The sequence below is a fragment of the Sinocyclocheilus anshuiensis genome, unplaced genomic scaffold, assembly GCF_001515605.1.
Source record: "Sinocyclocheilus anshuiensis isolate Anshui unplaced genomic scaffold, SAMN03320099.WGS_v1.1 scaffold546, whole genome shotgun sequence".
NCBI classification, from domain to species: Eukaryota; Metazoa; Chordata; class Actinopteri; order Cypriniformes; family Cyprinidae; genus Sinocyclocheilus; species Sinocyclocheilus anshuiensis.
The window spans coordinates 1959025-1984697 of NW_015542451.1; the positions used below are offsets into that span (position 1 = coordinate 1959025).

Sequence of the window (25673 nt, forward strand, 5' to 3'; positions counted from 1 at the left end):
AATATGTTTTTTAAAATCTTTCTTGTGTTCATTTAGTGAAAGACGAGGAAAAAAATATATGCCTTGATCATTTTTAACAATCCTGAATCTACTTGGTAAACATTCTGTCTGGTAGAAATGATGGTTCCTCTGCAATAAAGACAGAAATATCTAGATTTATATTCAATTTCATTCAAATGTTCACAAATATCAGCACTATTTGCAATGGTAAACGAATGTTGCATTATTACTGCCAAATAAATAAATAAAATACAATAAAACTTGCATTTAATTTTTTTTAAATGTTATATTTTAATTCTTTTTTATAGTTTAAAATGTTATTAAATTCAAATTAAAATGTATATTATGTTTGTATTAATTAATATATTAATATTATATTTTACTATATATATTTTAATTGTTTTTCTTTCATATTTGACTAAATGGCATCAAAATAATGCAGAAAATGTTTATCCATCAAAGGTGATGGAAATCAAGGGCTTGTTTTACAAGAATGCATCTTCAGGAACCAATTAGAAACCCTGAGCTGAATGTAATGCCTGTAATCAACAGAAGTATCGTACCATTCTAGTAAAATCAGCGGCGAAAGTCACTCCTTTAGTCGGCCGTGAACCTTCCTGGGAACTGCTGCTACTGTTACCGCTCAGGGAATTTTTCCTCATGATCCCTGTGGAACAATCGCAGTAAAGAACGATATTAAACATTTCATTCGGTCATTTGCCATTTTCATTTAATTAAAAAATTGCGTATTAAGTTACCATTACTTAACTTGATTAGTTAGCATGAACTAACAATGAAAGATACTTCTTAAGAATTTTAGAGACATGTTTGATGCATTTTATGCTTGTTAGTTCCAAATCCTTTACTTATAAGCTGCTATGCAAGTATGGATGCTCCCTTAAAAGGCAGCTGCCCGTGTAGGTGGCAAACAGCAAGGCAGCCCACTAAGCTTTGATATGATTCAAATCTGGAAACATAAACCTCGGTTTAACCTGTTAAAGGCAGAATGTCGACTCTCTGGAGGCTGTTTCTGCGAGACGACGGGAAGTTTCCTCCTTTAGACAGTCGGCGTTGGCGACTGGAGAGCATTGCGGCTGGAGATACGATACAGGGGGGAGGAACCTTCCCCGTTCTGGCGTACAGTTCCTCTATCTCCTGCTTCTGCACCGCCTGCAGAGACTGAACCTCACACAGATGCCTGAGAGGGAGAAAATGAGGATTTAGAGCAGGGTTGCCAGGTCTGCCAAACAAAACTAGCCCAATTGACCCTATCGACTTGATACAACTATTCATTAGATCATTCAATGCATTATAAGGTGCATTACAAAAAAACATAATTAATGCATTCAAATACTTTTTTATTGCATTATGAATAAACACTACAAGTAAAGTGCTACAGAACTATTTTTTCTTAGTTATAATAATCTAAAGAACCTTTTGTGGAATATGGAAAGGTTCTTCATGGAACCACAGATGCCAATGGAGAAGCTTTATTTTTAAGAGATGAGCAGATGTGTTATAAAAGTCTCTTACTTCTCCCTCAGCTCCTGTAGCTCCCCCCACATCTCTTCATCCTCGCTCTCTGATTCGTCGCTGCTCAGGTAGGAGGAGCTGCGCGTGTGGCTCATCCAGAGGTTGTGGAGAGGAGTGGCATACGGAGGGCTTCCCGTGTTTCCATCCCACACTCTTCTGTCTGTATCCATGGCTACAGAAAACCCGCTGTCCACCGACGTTCCCATGAGAGCCGGGCTGCAATCCGCTCTGCGTCCCTTCTTCCTCCTGTACTTCTTATCCACAGGGGTCTCTTCATCATCATCAACATCCTGCTCTTGTCCCTCTCGGTCTTCTTTTTGATTGTTCTCCGTCTCGGGCTGGTCAGCAGAACTCAATAAATAACGCGGAGCCTCGCAGGAAGGAAGAATGGAGAGGTTTTGATCCGGTGAGCTGATGTGATTATCCGGAGGTGGAGTTTCAGTGGGTGTGTTTTCACTGTCTGTGTGTCTGGCCGGAGCAGGAATCTCTTTGCTGGGGGAAACTTGAAAACGGCCCACAGTTACAGTAGGCTTTGGCTCTGTGAGAGAGAAAGAGTGATAAAAAAGATGTAAAAGACTGCAAACATACTTGAAAATCCCCTCAAGCATGATAATGACCATGCAGAATTATGTTATACTGTTGTCACATGACCTCATCACATTGCGTTTGAGTGGCATACAGTTATCATCCTGAAAAAAAAAAGCTTAATTTTGCCTTTTTAACCATCTGGTGGTCTTCAGCCATTTTACATTGTGAATTTTTAATTTCGTATTTATTTATTTTACTTAACCAGAATGGTACAAACTCACACACACAAAACTCTTTATATACTACCCCATTTATATATATATATATAAATGGGGTAGTCGTGGCCTAATGTTAGAGAGTCTGACTTCTTGTAACTATCAATGATTAATTATTAATAATTAAATTAATTAATTAATTTAATTATAATATATATAATTATATAACTGACTGTTTTAACTGAACATTACAAAACATTTTAAATGCATATTTGTATTATTTTATATAGAAATAAATGGTGCATAATTTAGAGGTGAATCTGGTATTATGAAATCCCCTCAAAATACAAGATATTAAAGAATCAATGCTATTGAAACAAAATATAGTGCATTCATTAAACTGAAAAATCAAAAGGAAAAATACTTATCTTCGGTTTTCTGTAAAGTGAGTTTTTCTGTGAGTCAAAGCTGAATTTTCAGCATCATTACTCCAGTCTTCAGTCTTCTTTTATCAAATAAATAAATAAATACTGACCCAAAAAGGAAAAATACTTATCTTCGGTTTTCTGTAAAAATTCACTATTTCTGTGAGTCAAAGCTGAATTTTCAGCATCATTACTCCAGTCTTCAGTCTTCTTTTATCAAATAAATAAATAAATACTGACCCATATAATTACAAACTTTTGAACGGTATTGTTACAAAAGATTTATATTTTAAATAAACGCTGTTCCTTTTTTTAACTTTTCTATTTCACAATGTTACTGTTTTTTCTGTATTTTTGATCAAATAAATGCAGGTTTGTGGAGCATAAGAGACTTTGATTTTTAAGTAATTTGTTACTATTAAGTAATTATTAAGTCATTTGTTCAGTAATTTATTCACAGTTCCTAAATACCACTTCAGTGCTTTGATCATTTTTGTCCTAGCCGGGCACCAATATTCACTACAGATATTGTCATAATATTAATATTAATAAATATGATACTATGTATTGCATTGCTACCTTAAATGTGCACTATATACACAAATCAAGTGGAAGTGAAAGAGACATTTCTAGCTGAAACTGAAATGAAGTGTTATGTTAGTGCAGTAATGTATTTTTTTAAATATTAAAAATGCTCTAGTGTTTTTTGTATTTTTTTACTTTGAATTCAAACTTTTTTGCTTGGACTTTTGTAGCTATTTTGCTAATCAGCTCTCGACGCAATGTCATTCATTGTATGCGCTGTTTTAAACTCATAATAAACCGGTGAATGATCTATCCGGAAATGACGCTGATCGACAGATATTAAGAATACACTGCAATCACTCCAAAATAGATGATGACAACTCATAAACCTGCATTAGGAGCTGGGCTTCTTTGTGTGCATATTTAGCGTTTTTCTTCGCAGCAGCTGAAGGATGTGTTTAGTACGACAAACATTCAGAAGGCGGGACCCGTTTTGAAACGGCATCATTAATTGGTTTAATTGCAGGTGAGTGACAGCTCAACTATATCCAATGAACAATGAGACCGTATTTTGCTGCCTGTCTTGACTGGTGAACTGGCGTATAGGAATGTTATGGTTATGGAGGCCCCGCCTCAAAGCCCGAGGCCCTAGGCAATCTCTGCCTATAGGTAGCTCCGGCCCTGAGTCCGGCATATTTAATAGATGTCAACAAACCCTTTAACCATTAAACATTATAAAACCATATTATGTAAGAAGAAAGCCCTCAGTGTAGCAGGACGTGTGTAACTGTAACGTTGCATAAGTGTGTGTAAAAGTGTCGGGGTGTTTGTGTTTTGGGCTCAGTATCTTACCAGATGGTGACGAGATTTCTTGGCACTTGGATGCTCTGGTAGTCTCTAACGTGGCCAGGGGGGACGATGATCTAGGACTGGATGACGAAACCTTGGCGAGAACGCAAGAGCATTTTATTCAGGCATACTTCCACATCTGGGTTTCATAACCGAGGATGAGCACATTCAAAGGAACATTAGCAATGTTAGCCGTTGACATTCAGTCATATAAAACATGCTCAGAACAATTGCCAACACTATGGAAACAAACACGGCAAAGCTAAAGATTTACTCAATGTTAAGAGCAGAGGTCACCAGTTTGCGTATCATGATTTAGATCCGGACCCATCATTGGTTCCAACCAGGCTGTGAATCATTTATCATATCCACACATTTTTATGATTATATATTTAATAAAAATTGTATTATATGTTTACTGGAAATGGAAATGATGGAGTAAAGAAATAACTTAAAAAAAATATGAAATGATTATTTATAAATAAATATTTTATGAAGCGATTCATTTTTTATTATTTACATGATTAAATAAAAAACAATAACATTTTAATTAAAAGTCATAAATGCACATCGCTCATTTTTTTTATTCCATGTAACATATTGATCCCTGAAACAAGTTATTTTGGGACCAGTGATTGCTCAGACTCTTTCTGGGAAGGAAGTAAGGCTGCATGATTTGGAGGTAAAAATCTGATTGCGATTTTTCTAATAAAATGTGAAAAGAAAAAAAAAAATCGAGGTTTGCTGTGCTTGTTTGTAGGGCTGCACAATTTGGCCAATAAAAGTAAATTAAGTAAATAAAAATATATCAATATGACTATGTAATAATAATAATTATTATTACTATTATGAAATGAAAGTATACATCTTGTTATATTGAGGAACATGAACCAAACAGAAGGCAGAACAAAAGACCACATGACAAAACAATAAACCAAAATAATTAATAATTAATTAATTAATAAACCAAAATAATTAATATTTTGAATTGTTTTTAGCTTTATTTTTTGCTTTTCATTTAAATGTTACGTTTTGAAATTTTGTTGTATGCATTTGTCATTTTTATTTAATCTCTTTATTTTTAAAATGTGTATAGGTAGTATTTATAAAGTTTTAGCTTTTAGTTTTGGATCTGTTTTTAGTTGTTTTAATGTCACAATTGATTGCTTCTGTTGTCCTCATTTGTAAGTCGCTTTGGATAAAAGCATCTGATAAATGACTAAATAAATAAATAAATATTGCACTGTAAAATGAAAAGTATGAAAAATATCTAACGTATTTTAGTCTTAATTTCTTCATTTTCAAACAGTAAACCAGCTTTTATTTTAAGCTGAAAAAATAAAAAGCTGGTTTATAAGCTATTTGGGAGATGATTGACATATGCAGCGTTCCTAAATGCATGTTACGGTGACCAAAACTCAGAACAGATGTGAAGATGTGGAGTGTGGAGCAGCGTTTACTGCAAACCGAGCCACTGAAAACACTGGATCATGCATGACTCGGAAACATGCAGCGCATATATTTTATTAAATCGCAGCCTTTGCGATTTTATTTCTGTTTATTTTGCAGCTCTAAAAACAAATGTACAGACTGGAATAAAATTAGGCTTACTCTGCTATCTGGACTCGCTCGTGAGGAAGACGAGCGTCCGGATGAAGACCCGGGGCTGCTCCGCTGCTCCAGTAAGTGTCTGGGGAAAACGGGTCTGTATCCATGAGGATAATCCTTGGAGGATTCCTGTGTGTACAGCATTCCTTCTTGAGGAACTGTGGACGCTGTCTGCTGGCTGGATGCGGAGACGCCGCTGGGTGAAGCAGATGTTGGAGTAGCTTGGGAAGGAGACGACATCACAGTGTCCCGAAACTGGGAACCCAAGGCCTGGTAATACTCGGCCATCCCTTGGTTATACGCCACCTCCGCCGGTACAGATGGAGGATACTGGGGCGCGTACATCGCGGGATAACCGGGCTGGAACCCCGGCATGGCCTGTACCAGACTCGGCGTGGGCATGAACGAATGTGCCATGCTCATGGCCATAGACAGCACATTTGCCAGGGAAAACAGCGGTTGAGTGTGAGGAGGCCACATGGCCGGCGTGTGAGTCGGAGGGGGAGACATCAGGTTGACGTCGGAAACAGGACTTGAGACGTCCGAGCTGAAGGGACTCGGGGAGCCCGGGACGGATGAAGGGGACGAGAGGGAGTATGACGGACTGCTGTGTATGTGGGATAGGGGAGTGTGGGCGGGTTTGGGGGAGGCTGGGTGAGGCAGGTACGGGAAGGGGAAGTGAGTGGCGGTGTTCATGTATGAGGGTATGTACTGCTGCATGTGAGGTAGTTTGGAATGAGGCATTCTGGGATCAGGAGGATAGACTGAAGCTGATGGGACGTGATGAGGATGAGGAGAACCTGCGAAATGACAAAAAACATAAGTCACAAGGGTAGTTTAGAGTGAGATTTGTACATAAAGTTGTATAAAAAAGCATGCAGCTGTGTGACGAGGATATTATAGTAACTAAAACCATGAAAAATCTGTTTTTTTTTACTTTAAATACATTTCAGCTAGTTGTCAAGGCAACATTTCTCAAGTTCATTTTGACTTAATGCATAACAACAAAAATAAAACTGAAATAAAAATTAATAAAAACTATTTAGACATTTTAAAAAACAAACAAAAAGCAAAACAAACTAATAAAATGGGGGGAAACAACAAAAATGCTTTCAAATTTTTACAATTTAAATTAAAAAATGAAAATAAAAACAAAAAAATTAAAATGGATTAAAATTAAAAATGTAATTAAATATTGATAAAAACTATAACAGTATCTCATTGATACTAAAATAACTGCTGTGTGGTTGCTCGTCACAAATATTTACAATTTTAAATATAAAATTTAAGCTTGCTAAATGCATAAATGTACATTTTTTTGTTTTTATTATTTATGAATATTTATATATATTGTATATTTAATTATTAATGCTCTTTCCCAATTTTCCAAAATGTTTACATTTAAAAGTTAATTTTTAAAAACACTCATTATTTAATACCATTGTTAAATGTAATCTGTAACATTTTCTAAACTAATATCCATTGTTTTGTGCTGTACATTACAATATTGTGATGATCTCACTTGTAGAATCTAAAGCGGCTGCTTTTAGCTTTAGTGTTTTATTTCTAATTCATTTAGACTAAATTGCATAAAGTTGTAATATTGGCCATTTATCATTTATCAAAATGATAAACGTCACTCAAAAAGTTGCATGACTTGAAGTATCACTCATGGTTGAGTTACATGACAAAGTTAATATTGGCGATGCCTATGTGAGCACAACTACACTCACAGCTTGCAAACAAAACCAATTCATAAACATCTGAAAGGTTGTTCACTATACACTATGCATCTATAAGTTTATATAGAAAGCATTTAAAATATGCTGGAAAGATCTGACACAAACCTACTTTGGATGTACGCCTAGCTAGAAGGCTCTCCAGAAAACAACAAAAGCTACTGTTGCAACTGATTTAATCACACTCATTCATAAGCAATAACCGAACCTTGATTACAATACTCGTGTGAATACAGGCATGATAAATGACCGTAACTGGTTCCTCCTGCTTTGTGCGAGCCTAAGCAAACAGGATGAGATGTCACCCTCGCTCTATTTCACACACCTATGGGCTTGTCCCATCATCTCTCATTGTGCATCCGTCAATGCTAAAGTGAAAGGCCTCAACACAATAAACCTTTCACACAGTGCCATCTCCATGGCAATACATAAAGTGTTGTCTAACACTGTATCTGATGGGTCCATTACGTCAACAGGCCCAGTGAACGATCGATGAAGCCAGCGAGCCTGACATTAAGGAAAATAAAAACCAGCTGTGCATTGGCTTGTAAAGCTCCCATTGTAACAGAGGCTGCTGGTAATTTGGTCGGATGAAGATAATTGCTGTAGACATCATAACAGTGGCTCTTGGTTATATCTGGATATTCTTTTTCAAAAAGTGAACAAGCAAGATGCATCATGGAGGCACGGAGCCAGAAGGCAGCAGAACAAAATGTTCTGTGGGAGGGACAGAAAAGCACCAGCAGCGGTGGAGAGACTTCAGCGGGTGGGGGTCTGGCAGGATTTGTGGGTCTTGGTATTTAATTTACGACAAAGCTCCCCGATGGGGAGAGCAGAAGAGCTTACAAACAGATGTGGGGAGCAGAAGTTGCACTTCAAATGTCATTATCTGTCACTTTGATGAACTGGGTTCGTGGGTTGTAAATGTTCCAAGTCTTTTTTTCTGCCATTCCCAAAATGTATATGCAATTGACTACAACACTGTAGCTAAAACAGTAGGCCATGGGTTTAATTCTCAGGGAATGCATGAACTGATCAAATGTATACCTTCAATGCAGGATAATAGCATCTGCCAAACGCATAAAAGTAAGTGCAATTCCATTTCTGTAGGTAGATCTTGTCTTGATATAGACAATATTAACATATTCAATAATAAAAATGACAATATCGTTCCGATTCTTTGAGAATTAGTAAGTCACACCACAACTATAACGATAACGACAAAGAGAAACAATATCATTGGAATCTCTTTCAGAACAATTTTTTTCCAGCTGGTGAATGACAGAAACATTGACAGCCAATCAGAATCCATCTGACTTTAAAGAGCTCTAGCATTTAAAGTGGCAGACGACAAAACTGCAGCAAGCTTATAATAAACAGAACTATATCGTCCACTGGTGTGAATGCTGGTATCGTTATAGCTATCGTTACAGTTATCGTTCTTGGTATGAACGGGTCTTAATTTGGGTAAAACTATTGTATTATCTTCAATAAGCTCAATATGCTAATGTGGTCACAACAGCTTTTTGATTTCATTCAAAAACTCAAAATGTTAAATAATTGCATTTGAAATCAATTTTATTTTACCATGTCATTGTTCAGTCAAATAATGTAATATTTAGAGTTTTTTCATTCAGTTGCATAAGCTTTTTTACTCTTGTAGTCTTAGGAAGTTCTTGTTTTTTTTTATTCTGCTTTCACAATAGGAAAAATTTTATTCAGGCATACTTCCACATCTGGGTTTCATAACCGAGGATGAGCACATTCAAAGGAACATTAGCAATGTTAGCCGTTGACATTCAGTCATATAAAACATGCTCAGAACAATTGCCAACACTATGGAAACAAACACGGCAAAGCTAAAGATTTACTCAATGTTAAGAGCAGAGGTCACCAGTTTGCGTATCATGATTTAGATCCGGACCCATCATTGGTTCCAACCAGGCTGTGAATCATTTATCATATCCACACATTTTTATGATTATATATTTAATAAAAATTGTATTATATGTTTACTGGAAATGGAAATGATGGAGTAAAGAAATAACTTAAAAAAAATATGAAGTGATTATTTATAAATAAATATTTTATGAAGCGATTCATTTTTTATTATTTACATGATTAAATAAAAAACAATAACATTTTAATTAAAAGTCATAAATGCACATCGCTCATTTTTTTTATTCCATGTAACATATTGATCCCTGAAACAAGTTATTTTGGGACCAGTGATTGCTCAGACTCTTTCTGGGAAGGAAGTAAGGCTGCATGATTTGGAGGTAAAAATCTGATTGCGATTTTTCTGATAAAATGTGAAAAGAAAAAAAAAATCGAGGTTTGCTGTGCTTGTTTGTAGGGCTGCACAATTTGGCCAATAAAAGTAAATTAAGTAAATAAAAATATATCAATATGACTATGTAATAATAATAATTATTATTACTATTATGAAATGAAAGTATACATCTTGTTATATTGAGGAACATGAACCAAACAGAAGGCAGAACAAAAGACCACATGACAAAACAATAAACCAAAATAATTAATAATTAATTAATTAATAAACCAAAATAATTAATATTTTGAATTGTTTTTAGCTTTATTTTTTGCTTTTCATTTAAATGTTACGTTTTGAAATTTTGTTGTATGCATTTGTCATTTTTATTTAATCTCTTTATTTTTAAAATGTGTATAGGTAGTATTTATAAAGTTTTAGCTTTTAGTTTTGGATCTGTTTTTAGTTGTTTTAATACTACAATTGATTGCTTCTGTTGTCCTCATTTGTAAGTCGCTTTGGATAAAAGCATCTGATAAATGACTAAATAAATAAATAAATATTGCACTGTAAAATGAAAAGTATGAAAAATATCTAACGTATTTTAGTCTTAATTTCTTCATTTTCAAACAGTAAACCAGCTTTTATTTTAAGCTGAAAAAATAAAAAGCTGGTTTATAAGCTATTTGGGAGATGATTGACATATGCAGCGTTCCTAAATGCATGTTACGGTGACCAAAACTCAGAACAGATGTGAAGATGTGGAGTGTGGAGCAGCGTTTACTGCAAACCGAGCCACTGAAAACACTGGATCATGCATGACTCGGAAACATGCAGCGCATATATTTTATTAAATCGCAGCCTTTGCGATTTTATTTCTGTTTATTTTGCAGCTCTAAAAACAAATGTACAGACTGGAATAAAATTAGGCTTACTCTGCTATCTGGACTCGCTCGTGAGGAAGACGAGCGTCCGGATGAAGACCCGGGGCTGCTCCGCTGCTCCAGTAAGTGTCTGGGGAAAACGGGTCTGTATCCATGAGGATAATCCTTGGAGGATTCCTGTGTGTACAGCATTCCTTCTTGAGGAACTGTGGACGCTGTCTGCTGGCTGGATGCGGAGACGCCGCTGGGTGAAGCAGATGTTGGAGTAGCTTGGGAAGGAGACGACATCACAGTGTCCCGAAACTGGGAACCCAAGGCCTGGTAATACTCGGCCATCCCTTGGTTATACGCCACCTCCGCCGGTACAGATGGAGGATACTGGGGCGCGTACATCGCGGGATAACCGGGCTGGAACCCCGGCATGGCCTGTACCAGACTCGGCGTGGGCATGAACGAATGTGCCATGCTCATGGCCATAGACAGCACATTTGCCAGGGAAAACAGCGGTTGAGTGTGAGGAGGCCACATGGCCGGCGTGTGAGTCGGAGGGGGAGACATCAGGTTGACGTCGGAAACAGGACTTGAGACGTCCGAGCTGAAGGGACTCGGGGAGCCCGGGACGGATGAAGGGGACGAGAGGGAGTATGACGGACTGCTGTGTATGTGGGATAGGGGAGTGTGGGCGGGTTTGGGGGAGGCTGGGTGAGGCAGGTACGGGAAGGGGAAGTGAGTGGCGGTGTTCATGTATGAGGGTATGTACTGCTGCATGTGAGGTAGTTTGGAATGAGGCATTCTGGGATCAGGAGGATAGACTGAAGCTGATGGGACGTGATGAGGATGAGGAGAACCTGCGAAATGACAAAAAACATAAGTCACAAGGGTAGTTTAGAGTGAGATTTGTACATAAAGTTGTATAAAAAAGCATGCAGCTGTGTGACGAGGATATTATAGTAACTAAAACCATGAAAAATCTGTTTTTTTTTACTTTAAATACATTTCAGCTAGTTGTCAAGGCAACATTTCTCAAGTTCATTTTGACTTAATGCATAACAACAAAAATAAAACTGAAATAAAAATTAATAAAAACTATTTAGACATTTTAAAAAACAAACAAAAAGCAAAACAAACTAATAAAATGGGGGGAAACAACAAAAATGCTTTCAAATTTTTACAATTTAAATTAAAAAATGAAAATAAAAACAAAAAAATTAAAATGGATTAAAATTAAAAATGTAATTAAATATTGATAAAAACTATAACAGTATCTCATTGATACTAAAATAACTGCTGTGTGGTTGCTCGTCACAAATATTTACAATTTTAAATATAAAATTTAAGCTTGCTAAATGCATAAATGTACATTTTTTTGTTTTTATTATTTATGAATATTTATATATATTGTATATTTAATTATTAATGCTCTTTCCCAATTTTCCAAAATGTTTACATTTAAAAGTTAATTTTTAAAAACACTCATTATTTAATACCATTGTTAAATGTAATCTGTAACATTTTCTAAACTAATATCCATTGTTTTGTGCTGTACATTACAATATTGTGATGATCTCACTTGTAGAATCTAAAGCGGCTGCTTTTAGCTTTAGTGTTTTATTTCTAATTCATTTAGACTAAATTGCATAAAGTTGTAATATTGGCCATTTATCATTTATCAAAATGATAAACGTCACTCAAAAAGTTGCATGACTTGAAGTATCACTCATGGTTGAGTTACATGACAAAGTTAATATTGGCGATGCCTATGTGAGCACAACTACACTCACAGCTTGCAAACAAAACCAATTCATAAACATCTGAAAGGTTGTTCACTATACACTATGCATCTATAAGTTTATATAGAAAGCATTTAAAATATGCTGGAAAGATCTGACACAAACCTACTTTGGATGTACGCCTAGCTAGAAGGCTCTCCAGAAAACAACAAAAGCTACTGTTGCAACTGATTTAATCACACTCATTCATAAGCAATAACCGAACCTTGATTACAATACTCGTGTGAATACAGGCATGATAAATGACCGTAACTGGTTCCTCCTGCTTTGTGCGAGCCTAAGCAAACAGGATGAGATGTCACCCTCGCTCTATTTCACACACCTATGGGCTTGTCCCATCATCTCTCATTGTGCATCCGTCAATGCTAAAGTGAAAGGCCTCAACACAATAAACCTTTCACACAGTGCCATCTCCATGGCAATACATAAAGTGTTGTCTAACACTGTATCTGATGGGTCCATTACGTCAACAGGCCCAGTGAACGATCGATGAAGCCAGCGAGCCTGACATTAAGGAAAATAAAAACCAGCTGTGCATTGGCTTGTAAAGCTCCCATTGTAACAGAGGCTGCTGGTAATTTGGTCGGATGAAGATAATTGCTGTAGACATCATAACAGTGGCTCTTGGTTATATCTGGATATTCTTTTTCAAAAAGTGAACAAGCAAGATGCATCATGGAGGCACGGAGCCAGAAGGCAGCAGAACAAAATGTTCTGTGGGAGGGACAGAAAAGCACCAGCAGCGGTGGAGAGACTTCAGCGGGTGGGGGTCTGGCAGGATTTGTGGGTCTTGGTATTTAATTTACGACAAAGCTCCCCGATGGGGAGAGCAGAAGAGCTTACAAACAGATGTGGGGAGCAGAAGTTGCACTTCAAATGTCATTATCTGTCACTTTGATGAACTGGGTTCGTGGGTTGTAAATGTTCCAAGTCTTTTTTTCTGCCATTCCCAAAATGTATATGCAATTGACTACAACACTGTAGCTAAAACAGTAGGCCATGGGTTTAATTCTCAGGGAATGCATGAACTGATCAAATGTATACCTTCAATGCAGGATAATAGCATCTGCCAAACGCATAAAAGTAAGTGCAATTCCATTTCTGTAGGTAGATCTTGTCTTGATATAGACAATATTAACATATTCAATAATAAAAATGACAATATCGTTCCGATTCTTTGAGAATTAGTAAGTCACACCACAACTATAACGATAACGACAAAGAGAAACAATATCATTGGAATCTCTTTCAGAACAATTTTTTTCCAGCTGGTGAATGACAGAAACATTGACAGCCAATCAGAATCCATCTGACTTTAAAGAGCTCTAGCATTTAAAGTGGCAGACGACAAAACTGCAGCAAGCTTATAATAAACAGAACTATATCGTCCACTGGTGTGAATGCTGGTATCGTTATAGCTATCGTTACAGTTATCGTTCTTGGTATGAACGGGTCTTAATTTGGGTAAAACTATTGTATTATCTTCAATAAGCTCAATATGCTAATGTGGTCACAACAGCTTTTTGATTTCATTCAAAAACTCAAAATGTTAAATAATTGCATTTGAAATCAATTTTATTTTACCATGTCATTGTTCAGTCAAATAATGTAATATTTAGAGTTTTTTCATTCAGTTGCATAAGCTTTTTTACTCTTGTAGTCTTAGGAAGTTCTTGTTTTTTTTTATTCTGCTTTCACAATAGGAAAAATATATCTATAAAAGCTTATTTCTGCCACAGAATACAAAAATAAAAAATTATTTGCAACTTTTTATCTCATAATTCTGAGTTCACATATAATTCAGACTTGTTTCTTTCATTTTAATAAAATAGTCAGAATTGCAAGATATAAACTCTGTGAGATAAAAAGCCACAATTACCTTTTTTATTGTTTCATTTTGTAGCCGAAATAAGCTTCCATAGATAACCGATGGGGTCTTACGATCATTTAGTAAACAGTATCAAATTAGTTACTCCAATAGAATACACAAAAGAATTTTCATTCATCTTCTCAAATCCTCACTTGCACCTCTCTCCATCTCTATTCTTGACCTGATGCTCTAAAACTTTAAAAACTTCTGATCACTATTCATACTCTTAAAAATAAAGGTCATTTATGGGCATCTGTGGTTCCAACCTTTAACATCCATAGAACCTTTCCATTCACAAAAGGTTCTTTTTATAGTGGAAAAAGGTTATTTATGTTAATCCAAAAATGGTTCTTCTATGGCATCAAAAAAAACAAAAAAAACTATTTATTTTTAAAGGGATAGTTCACCCAAAAATGAAAATTACCCCATGATTTACTCACCCTTAAATATGGATATTTTTCTGACACAAATGCATAAATTTGCTTCAGAAGGCCTTTATTAACCCCCTGGAGCCAAGTGGGGCACTTTTTATGATGGATTGATGCACTTTATTTAGCTTCAAAATCTCAACCACCATTCACTGCCATTATAAAACTTGGAAGAGCCAGGACATTTTTTAATATAGCTCTGATTGTCTTCGTCTGAAAGAAGAAAGTCATACTCGCCTAGGATAGCTTGAGGGTGAGTAAATCATGGGCTAATTTTCATTTTTGGGTGAACTATCCCTTTTGAGTAACTGTGGGGGCGTTGTTAAAGTACGGAGTCATAACAGACCAGATGCCGTATTGTTTATCTGTCAAAATGACGTCTGTTGATGTTTTAAATGTTGTTTAGGTTAACACAACTTTCATTATTTTTTGGAACCGTGAAGACAGCATTCACAGCCCACAAACAAGTTGCCTTCAGCTAAAGCAATTACCCAAGAGTCCCATGAGCAAGGCGGATACAAACTGCATCTTTGAGTTACTATATATGCAGAAGGCGCCGGCTACAGCCTGATGACATTTAGAGAGCGGCCAGCTTTCATTTCCACTCACAGGAATAAAGCAGAGTTACACTGGAGAGAAGTGGTCACTTACCTGGGGCATTATGGAAAGACTGTGAACGTAAGAGTGGACGTGTGGATGAGGTAATGTCTCCAGCGGCTCTCGGAGGAGAGGCTCTTGCCCCGGCGCCCAGACCAAACTCTGCTGGAAAACCCACATGTATATGCGTGAAAAAGGTGCTGGATTGAAAGAGCTTGAAAGAGTTACTTCATTTTGGCATCATCAATACTCAATGGCAAAGTTTATGTAAGCTTACCTGGTAGTGAGGAAGAGGAATGAGCTCGTGCCAGACTGTGAAGGTTTGGCTGTAAGGAAAAACAGTGCGTTTTATATTATAAATGTCCTTTCAAATCCTGTTTTACAGAGGCTTCATTTATAGTGGGAGAATGTTTTTGAAAGATGTGTCTGATGCTCATCAAGGGTGCATTTATTTTTATGAAAAATACAGTAAAAAACAATCTTGTTTTTACTGTTTTTTTTTTTTTTAAATCATACCTATTCTAATCTTTTGACGGATAGTTCAGTTATATTTTAAAAATTCCTGGCTCTTCCAAGCTTTATAATGGCAGTGAATGGGTGGCTGAGATTTTGAAGCAAAATAAAGTGCATCCATCCATCATAAAAAGTCCTCCACACACAGCTCCAGGGGGTTAATAAAGGCCTTCTGAAGTGAATTGATGGGTTTGTGTAAGAAAAATGTCCATATTTAAAACTTAAAACTTCTGCTACGAATTCACTTCAGAAGGCCTTTATTAACCCCCCGGAGCTGTGTGTGGAGGACTTTTTATGATGGATGGATGCACTTTATTTTGCTTCAAAATCTCAACCACCATTCATTGCCATAATAAAACTTGGAAAAGCCAGAACATTTTTTTTTTTTATATGTATTCATCTCAAAGAAGAAAGTCATATACACCTAGGATGGCTTGAGGGTGAGTAAATCATGGGGTAGTTTTCATTTTTGGGTGAAGTATCCCTTTAAATGAAATTAAATTTAATGTAAAATTTAATTGAATTTAACTTAAATTTTCATTTTTTTTGTTCACATTTAATCACATCAGCAGTAAAAACAACTTAATCCAGTATAACCTGTATTCTGTCATTAATATAACATTGCGCAATCTTGTAATTTATTTCATTACTGCACAACATTCAAATTTTAAACGCATGGTATTGAGAACTGAAAGTTTTGAAGCCTGCAGATGCTAACTGGGAGTAACAGTGACTTCAGACTGTGGTTTATTTATTAGTGTAATATTCTTTAATGACAGAGTGCTTAAGTTTAATTAAGGTTAAGAGCAGTTGATGTCTGATCGCTGAATCTCTATGAGCTCCTTCACAGCTCGCTCTACTTCAGCCATACACACAGTCATTCTGCAGACTATTTATGCCACAATTAACATGACAATCACTCTCTATGGACGAAACAGCTCATACACACATATGCCACTTCTTCTGCATAAACTCCACAGCTGTGCCACTTATTGAAAAGGAGGCCTGTGGTTTGGGTACAAGGGTTACATTCTGTCATATCCTCCGCCTTTACAGTTTGAGCGTCTTGAGTGAACGACACAGGAGACTTCAGAGACGAGCATTAGGACGCCTGCAGGGAGGAGGTATGGGATGCAGCTACTCTCGCACGGCTGGTTGTAATCAGGACCTGGTCTGCATACAGCAGCCCGCTCTTGAGTGGAGGTTACACAATCCCCAGGGTACCACGCACGAGTGTGTGGGTGTGTGTACCTCCATTATTCTGTTATAGATCTCTAAGTCCAAATAAAACAGCCATTGTTCTGCTTCTCTGTACTAATTAAGACATATCTGCAGATCAGTTGACTGGCAGGCTGGAGTAAACGGAGACTGTGTTTTGTTCTGCAGAGTTTGGACAACGTGAGGATTTCATCGCAAAAAAATGCAAAAAATACCACAGTGTTCATTACTGTATCTCACATATATGATATATATATATACATGTAGTAACACTTTATTTTAAGGACCAATTCTCACTATTAACTAGCATGCATATTACTACCATATTGGCTGTGTATTAGTACTTATAAAACACATATTAATGCCTTACTCTGCATGACCATATTGTAGATTCCTTAATCCACCCCATACCTAAACTTAGCAACTACCTTACAAACTATTAATAAGCAGCGAATTAGAAGAATATTGAGGCAAAAGTTAATAGTTAGTTAATTATGAGAACTGGAAAAATAAAGTGTGACCAAAACTGTTACTAAATAACTAAATTTCTTTCTGTTTTATTAAGCAAATTCATTAAGTATCGTCAATGCCAATATTGCATTTTCTTGATACAGATACAGAGTATTTTCATGTGTCAGAACAGAATGGGTTGTTTATGTATTGTTTCTGATTTTTGAAACAATTAAAATTAATTTAATTTGAACAATGACTAAAAATATAATAATAATCATCATCATAATAATGATAATAATAATGTGCATTATAACAATTTCAAAAAGAATATTTAATAAAATGTATATAATATAATATTTGTATTATTTATGGCATATGTATGTAAAGTATGCTGCAGTCAAATTTTATTTTTTTTATTACATTCTTTGGGCTATGTTTAACAGTAAAACTGTTAAGCTAACCATTAAAATTATACATATTTTGTTGTTTTGATATACATTGTTGTTTCATGTTGAATATACTATGGCATACCATGGTATTGCTGAGTGCTATTTATAAATAAATAAAAAATACACATTATCAGAACCGATAACTATTTAAGTAGAAAAAAGTATCCATTGTAAGTCTTCACTGTCAATCTAACTTTATGAACATCTTTATTTTTTCTAATGTTTTTTGTAGTTTTGGAGAAAAAGCTCTTTGATTACGCAGGTTCCCTTAAAGGGTTAGTTCACCCAAAAATGAAAATTCTGTCATTAATTACTCACCCTTGTGTTGTTCGAAAGCCGTAAGACCTTCGTTCATCTTCGGAACACAATTTAAGATATTTTTGATGAAATCTGAGGGTTCTCTGACCCTCCCATAGACAGCAAGGTAACTACCACATTCAAGCTACGAGAATACTTTTTTGCGCAAAGAAAACAAAAATAACGACTTTATTCCACATTTTCTTCTCTCACAAGTATTCTCGTAGCTTCGTAAGTTTACAGTTGAACCACTGATGTCACACGGACTACTTTGTCGATCATCTTGGTACTTTTCTGGACCTTGAACCGTGGTAGTTACCTTGCTGTCTATGGGAGGGTCAGAGAGCCCTCAGATTTCATCAAAAATATCTTAAATTGTGTTCCGAAGATGAACGAAGGTCTTACGGGTTTGGAACAACATGAGGGTGAGTAATTAATGACAGAATCTTCATTTTTGGGTGAACTAACCCTTTAAAGCCTCATTTACATTGTAAATAGTGGAGGAAATCAGAGGACACTGAAATGCACACGGTGCACACAGATCTCAACCAGCTGCTCAGTGTTTAGTGTGCTCTTTTGTGCTGCCCAGAACAGGACAAAGTGGTACAGAACACGCCTCAAGATCATCAGCTAAACCTGAAACCCTCATTTTCAAACAAACACACTCACAACAACAGAGAACTCAAGATATCGATTGTGTAATCGCTTGATCAGAGCACACACCCTTACCTACAGCCATAAACCATCATTCACCCACTACTGCAATTACCCAGACATCTTTAAAACGCCGCTCTCATAAAATTATCTGCTATTACTGCATACATCTTGTTCTACAAAGCGGAAAATAAAAGTACGTGTACATAACAGATAATTGATTTAATAGGAAAAGTAGGTATTTAAATAATTATCATAATCTATATTATACAAATTATACATTTAAATCATTATTTTATTGATTATAGTATATACACTACCTGATAAATATTTTTGTGAAAAAAATTATACATTTATTTGTAACTTTATAAATGTCTTTACTGTCAATTTAATGTGCTAAAAGTATTATTAATATTATTTAATATTCTTACTTACCTGAAACCTTTTATTGGTTGCGTATCATGGTTTTCACAAAAATATGAAGCAGCACTACTGTTTTCAACACTGATAATAATCAGAAATGTTTCTTGAGCAGCAAATCAGCATATTAGAATGATTTCTGAAGATCATGTGACACTGAAGACTGGAGTAATGATGCTGAATATTCAGCTGCGCATCACAGAAATCAAATGCATTGTAAAATATATCCAAATCAAAAATAATTATTTAAAATTTTTAAAATATTTAAAAATATTACTGTTTTTTTGATCAAATAAATGCAGCCTTGGTGAGCAGAAGAGACTTCTTTCAAAAACCGTAATAATTCCAGTAGTGTAAATTACAATGAATTATATCTAATACTATATTTTATAGTTTTATATATTTATAATAATTTAATAATTAATTATGCATTTAGCAGATGCTTTTATCCAAAGCGACTTACAGTGCATTCAGGCTATATATTTTTTACCAGTATGTATTTATATAATAATATTATTACATTATATTACAAACATATTATAATATGAAAAATAAACAATTAATAAATGACATAGCTTATTGGTAGTTATCACAGTGCAATGGATAATGAATGTGAGTGAACTGGACAGGTTTCTTTACTTGCAGGCTCGCCTGAGAACCAGAGAGTGAGTGGACGGCATTTATATACGAGGGACGGGCGACTCCGTAGCTTTCATGGTGACCCGATGAGTCCTTCCTCATCATAGACTCTGCTCGCTTAATGATGTCACCGATGCGGTGAATGAAACCTTCCTTCTCCGAGGGCAGGATGAACTCATTATGCACCTTGAGGGGGTGAGAGAAAAGGAAATAAACAAAACCAAATGAGCAAGCCTGACTTACTGTACGAAGCCTATCCATTCTGAACGCCGAGGGCGAACTGGCACACGTAGCGCACGTAGACCATGCGTGGATCAAGTGGGCTCTCTGTGCAATGCAAACTACCCCTCGACTACTTAAAATGAAACGTGCTTAAATTGAGCATGTGCATGCTTATGGACACTCTTTTAATTCAAGGCAGCTTTAATTAAGTTTGTCCACAAGCTGAGCTTTTACACACCACTAATAGCAGTGGGTGTTCATGCTTCGACCAATAACACGCCAGGAGTGACTCTGCGCTGCCAGGACTCTGAGACCAAACAAAGAGCTTCTGTATGGGAGAAAAGGAGCTGCATGCGGTCACACAGTCATGTAATCCAGCACACGCACACTTATTGAGCAATATACAGTCAGACGCTCATATAGACAATAGGCGTCCATCACTCTTACACTATATAAGCCTCACATTCAAGGAAAATATCAGCAGTTCATTAATATTCTATTTATACTTCGACGTGAACTGGTAAATGCAAATTTTTTTTTATGGTTGTTCTGAGATTTTATTCCTCCTCTTCTAAATTCATTCATCTGAAACGCCTCCAAACCACACTGGTGTTCACTTCTTCAGTGCTGATTATATGTGAGCCTGGAGCACAAAACCAGTCTTAAGCCGCTGGGGTATATTTGTAGCAATAGCCAAAAAAACATTGTATGGGTCAAAATTAAAGATTTTTCTTTTATGCCAAAAATCATTAGGATATTAAGTAAAGATCATGTTCCATGAAGATATTTTGTAAATTCCCCACCATACATATATCAAAACTTAATTTTTGATTAGTAATATGCATTGCTAAGAACTTCATTTGGACAACTTTAAAGATGATTTTCTCAATATTTTGATTTATTTGCACCCTCAGATTCCAGATCTTCAAATAGTTGTATCTCGGCCAAATATTGTCCTATCCTAACAAACCATAAATCAATGGAAAGCTTATTTATTCAGCTTTCATATGATGTATAAATCTCAATTTTGAAAAATTGACACTTAAGACTGGTTTTGTGGTCCAGGGTCACATATGTAATCTGGATTCTGAAATCCAAAAATTAAGTACTTGTAATTGGATTATATATTAAAATACTATACATTTTAAAATACTCATAATCAGACTACGCTGTTAAAAATATTTGTAATTTTAATGGTAAAAGATTGTTGCGTACAAACCTGTTGGTTAACTGTACAGTGAAAAACTGTAATAGATCTACACTCAGAAAAAAGGCACAAAAGCTGTCACTGGAGCAGTATCCTTTCAAAAGGTACACCTTTGTACCTTTTTTACCCCTAAAGGGTGCATATAAGCACATTAAAGGTACATACAGTATTAGTATACTTAGTATCTAAATTGTACATAATTGTACTATTTGGAAATGTACAACCCCAGTGACAACTTTTGTACCTTTTTTTTTTGTGAGAGTGTAACGTGACATTTTAAATACATTTACAGTAAAATATAGTTAAATGTACAATACAATGTATGTAAGTAATCCACCCAGTACTGTTTTTTTAACAGAAACATTGCAGCACTCTGATGCAGTGCATGAATTATTAAATCACAGAATAACCTATGACAAATAAACATAAAAAAAACTAAGTTAAGACCTCTTTTGGATTAAAAATATTAGACGTTCTTCAAATTATATAAGTATCTGAGGTGTGCAAGTACGCAGGCAACTTTCTATCTCCACATACACAATTGTTTATTACTTGTCTAGATCTTGGGTACTCGGTGCTTCACTGCTATTTTCAGCCATGTTAAATTCGTTCCAGGTTTAGTTAATGGCATTTAGCGATCTAGCCATCTGGTGGACACCATGCATCAGATGACATCAATCAAAAAAAGAAAAAAAATGCAACATTGCTCTCCTGCGTCTTATAATGAGGGACAAACAGAACCAGATGTCTGAAACAGTGGGTGATCTGGGGCATGTGCAAGTCAGATTATGACAAAATATATCTGAAATGTACATATATATAACAGAAAAATGTCAGTATGCGTATGTGTATAATGTAATGTACTTTACTATATAAAAGAAAAACCTAAAAATATGGTAACACAACACAATAAGGTTTCATTTGTTAACAACAGCTAACTATTTTATTGTTAGTTCATGTTAACTATTAGTAGTTATCAGTAAAAAAATAAATTTAACTTGAAAAAATAAACATGAGAATGTAAAGTGTTTGCCTAGTATTTGTTACAAAGTCATTATCATAACTTAATTTTGACAGTTCTTATAATAATATAATTTTGACAGTTCAAAATTAAAGCCAGTGTTGTCAAAATAAAAGTCCCGCTTCTGACAGTTATTGGCCAAACAGAAAAAATCGGTGCTCAATGCCTATAATTAAAAAATGGCAAAAAACTTAGTTAATCTTAGTTGTTAATTTCAACATTTATCAATAAATTCAAATCAAAAGTTGTATCTGTTAATATAATTTAATAGTCAATAGAGTTGACGTGAGCTAACAATGAACAGATGTATCTTTATTAACTAACATTAACAAAGATTAATAAATACTGTAACAAACAAACGAACGATTGGAAATAAAAAAGGGAAATGGGATCGGGAAAGGGCCACTAGCCTATGGCTCTGACAATCTCCCATCTCTAATCTAATCTACCACAGTACACGCTGCTAAATGAGTGAGGTCTGGATACGTGCCTCACTGAGGACTTTCTCACAAGGTTTTCACGGCACTAATAAGAGCATATCACTCACTGACGGAGGGGAAGTACAACATTAGCTCGTGGGATTTTCCTGATAAGGGCGGCAGTGGGGCATTTGTGTATCTCTGCTACAGCTGATAATGTATGTGGTTGTGTGCTTACATGTGTCCCATGACTACTACTGGATACTAATATCATCATCCTAATGTAGTCAAGACATTTGATATTTATGTTTGATTTAACTCTACAAAAAAAAATAAAAAGAATAAGCCATTATGAAAAGAGAAGACAATGTGTTGAAGGGATAGTTCACCCACTAATGAAAATTCTGTCATTAATTACTAACCCTCATGTTGTTCCAAACCCGTAAGACCTTTGTTCATCTTCAGAACACAAAGTTAGATATTTTCGATTAAATCTGAGAGCTTTCTAACCCTCCATAGACAGCAATGCAACTGACACGTACAAGGCCCAGAAAGGTAGTAAGGACATCGTTAAAATAGTCCACATGCACACACATGATGTCCTTACTAACTTTCTGGGCCTTGAATGTGGAAAGTTGCGTTGCTGTCTTTTCAAGGTCAAAAGCTCTCAGATTTAATCAAAAATATCTTAATTTGTGTTCCGAAGATGAACGAAGGTCTTACGGGTTTGGAACGACATGAGGGTGAGTAATTAATGACATAATTTCCATTTCTGGGTGAACTATCCCTTTAACGAATGTATTTAAGATTTTAGGCACCTACCATTACTGCAGCAATGTCTTCAGGGTTGTCGCCATCCAGGTCGAATTTGAAGGTGACCATCTTATCGTTATGGGTCTGTAGCTGACACTCAACTACCCGGTCTACTTTATCAGACACCTGTGAGGAACAACACACACAAATATTCTGTATTTCATATTTTGTCATCAACTGAAAAGGCATTCATACATTTTGTTGCAAGTGGCCAAATGCTCTTTGGGATGTGTTTGACTTATTGTGCTTATTGTGTTTGACTGTGTTTACTGTTCATGTCTCTAACCCTTTGAATACTAATCAATGCAAGCCGAACGGGTTCTTTATAAAACAAATGACTGAGGACATACCGTACCCACGCAGAGAATGATCACACATGGACATCTGCTAAACATCTTGAATTCACATGCGATATCATTCCAAGATATTGCCATTTGCACTTATAACAATTTTTGATTTCCATCATGGATTTACAGAAGTGGAGAAATGGACTGGTGGGTGGTTAAGCACAGTCTCCAACTGATATATCGGTAAGTCAAGTCACCTTTATTTAATAAAATCAAAAATATTATAAAATATACTTTATAAAATACAGATTGTTTCAAAGCAGGAAAATAACAATCAGTGATGCAAACAAACTTCATCAAATATGAGACAAATTCAAATTCTGCTGTAAAGCAGGTTTAAAAAGACAATAGCATAATTTTTCAGCTCAAGTCGGTACAGTGTTGATCCGTTCAGTTCAATAATTGTGTTTATCAATTATGAAACTTATAGTTTGATTCAGCTACAAGCAGTTCTACAGAAGGCAATAGTGCCATTATTCATCTTGATTTAGTTCAAGTTTTGTTCTCAAGGCTGATATATTGGCTGATATTTGGCATTTTTTAATTATCGGCATCAGGCACTTAGTTTTTTGTTTGGCTGAAAACTGTAGGAAGCTGGACTTTTATTTTGACACTGCTAAGAACTGTCAAAATTCTATTATAATATCTTTATAATATAAAATTAGTTATAATTTTATTTATAATAACAAATAAAAAGCTGTCTTTTTCATATGATTAATTTTCAAATAATTTATTTTAGTAAATATTGTCAAATTAATATAAATATTATTGCAGAATTTACAATCTATAGTGCAAGGTCATATGAGCTTTATATGGTTCATCGGCCAACCTGCTCTCTAAGATTATCGGTATCAGCATCAGACATTAAAGAATAAATATCGGTCAACCTCTAGTTAGTTTGATGCATACGTGACTGGATCAAATGCTGAATTATCCTCACCCCTGTAATGCGCAGACGGGACCGCATTCTCCTCCTAAACAGTTTCCCTGTTGTCCGTCTTTCAGCAAACTTACTCCCTCTGTCTGACAGTCCATCGTAGCCATCGCTCAAGCCTGAGGTCACGTCTGAAGCATAACTGTGAAGAAAGGATAACTAAATTACAAATTATTTACAAAAGATTATGTTTTGCATTCTATGGCATTCCAAACTGCAGGAAAATATCTGTGTGTGCACTTACAGCTATCATTATTAGCGATGTTTGCTAATGCATACATACTGTTGCATGGTATTTAAACATAAAATTAACCCTAAGTATTAAACTTCTGTGTGCAACTCACCCCAAACCATTTGCAAAAATCAAGTTTGTTATGTTAACCGTCAAATCAACACGACTAGCACTTTGTACAACCTAGTAAACTTATAAAAGCACAAATGTGAACGTCATGTTAAGTAAACGGGTGTTTGGAAGACCTGCAGTTAAACAGAGCCCATTAAAATGGTTCAATAAGCATAAACCACTGAGGAATTTCCCTCTCTCATCATCTCAACACCCTTATTTGTTTAATATCAGGTTTTTAAGGGAACACGGTACATTTAATGAGCGCTGTGTTCCCGCTTATTAGGTTTTACAAGTCTGAAGTAGTTAAACAAACTCTGTGTATGTCCTTCTTTTAGTTGTTGGGCTATGACCCCGTCGATCGTCAGTAATGTCCAGTGCACAGAACCCTTGTGAAAAACAAGTGTGCTTATGTGTTGAATGTGCACTTGTCGTATACTTTAAATCTTAAAAGTATATTT

The 25673-nt window shown here is 35.6% G+C and overlaps 1 protein-coding gene across 1 annotated transcript in view; it reads right to left on the reverse strand.

Annotated features, from left to right (window-relative positions):
- Window positions 1-25673, reverse strand: part of wnk4a (WNK lysine deficient protein kinase 4a) — a 70773-nt gene that overhangs the window by 1726 nt on the left and 43374 nt on the right. The window contains exons 11-22 of the mRNA XM_016493068.1: window positions 24876-25011; window positions 23598-23714; window positions 19907-20092; window positions 15541-15589; window positions 15318-15428; window positions 10630-11426; window positions 7531-7561; window positions 5687-6483; window positions 4079-4169; window positions 1534-2071; window positions 993-1198; window positions 564-667 (exon numbers count right to left, since the gene is read on the reverse strand). Of these exons, the coding sequence (XP_016348554.1) occupies window positions 564-667; window positions 993-1198; window positions 1534-2071; window positions 4079-4169; window positions 5687-6483; window positions 7531-7561; window positions 10630-11426; window positions 15318-15428; window positions 15541-15589; window positions 19907-20092; window positions 23598-23714; window positions 24876-25011 (3163 nt within the window). The remainder of the gene's footprint in view (window positions 1-563; window positions 668-992; window positions 1199-1533; window positions 2072-4078; window positions 4170-5686; window positions 6484-7530; window positions 7562-10629; window positions 11427-15317; window positions 15429-15540; window positions 15590-19906; window positions 20093-23597; window positions 23715-24875; window positions 25012-25673) is intronic.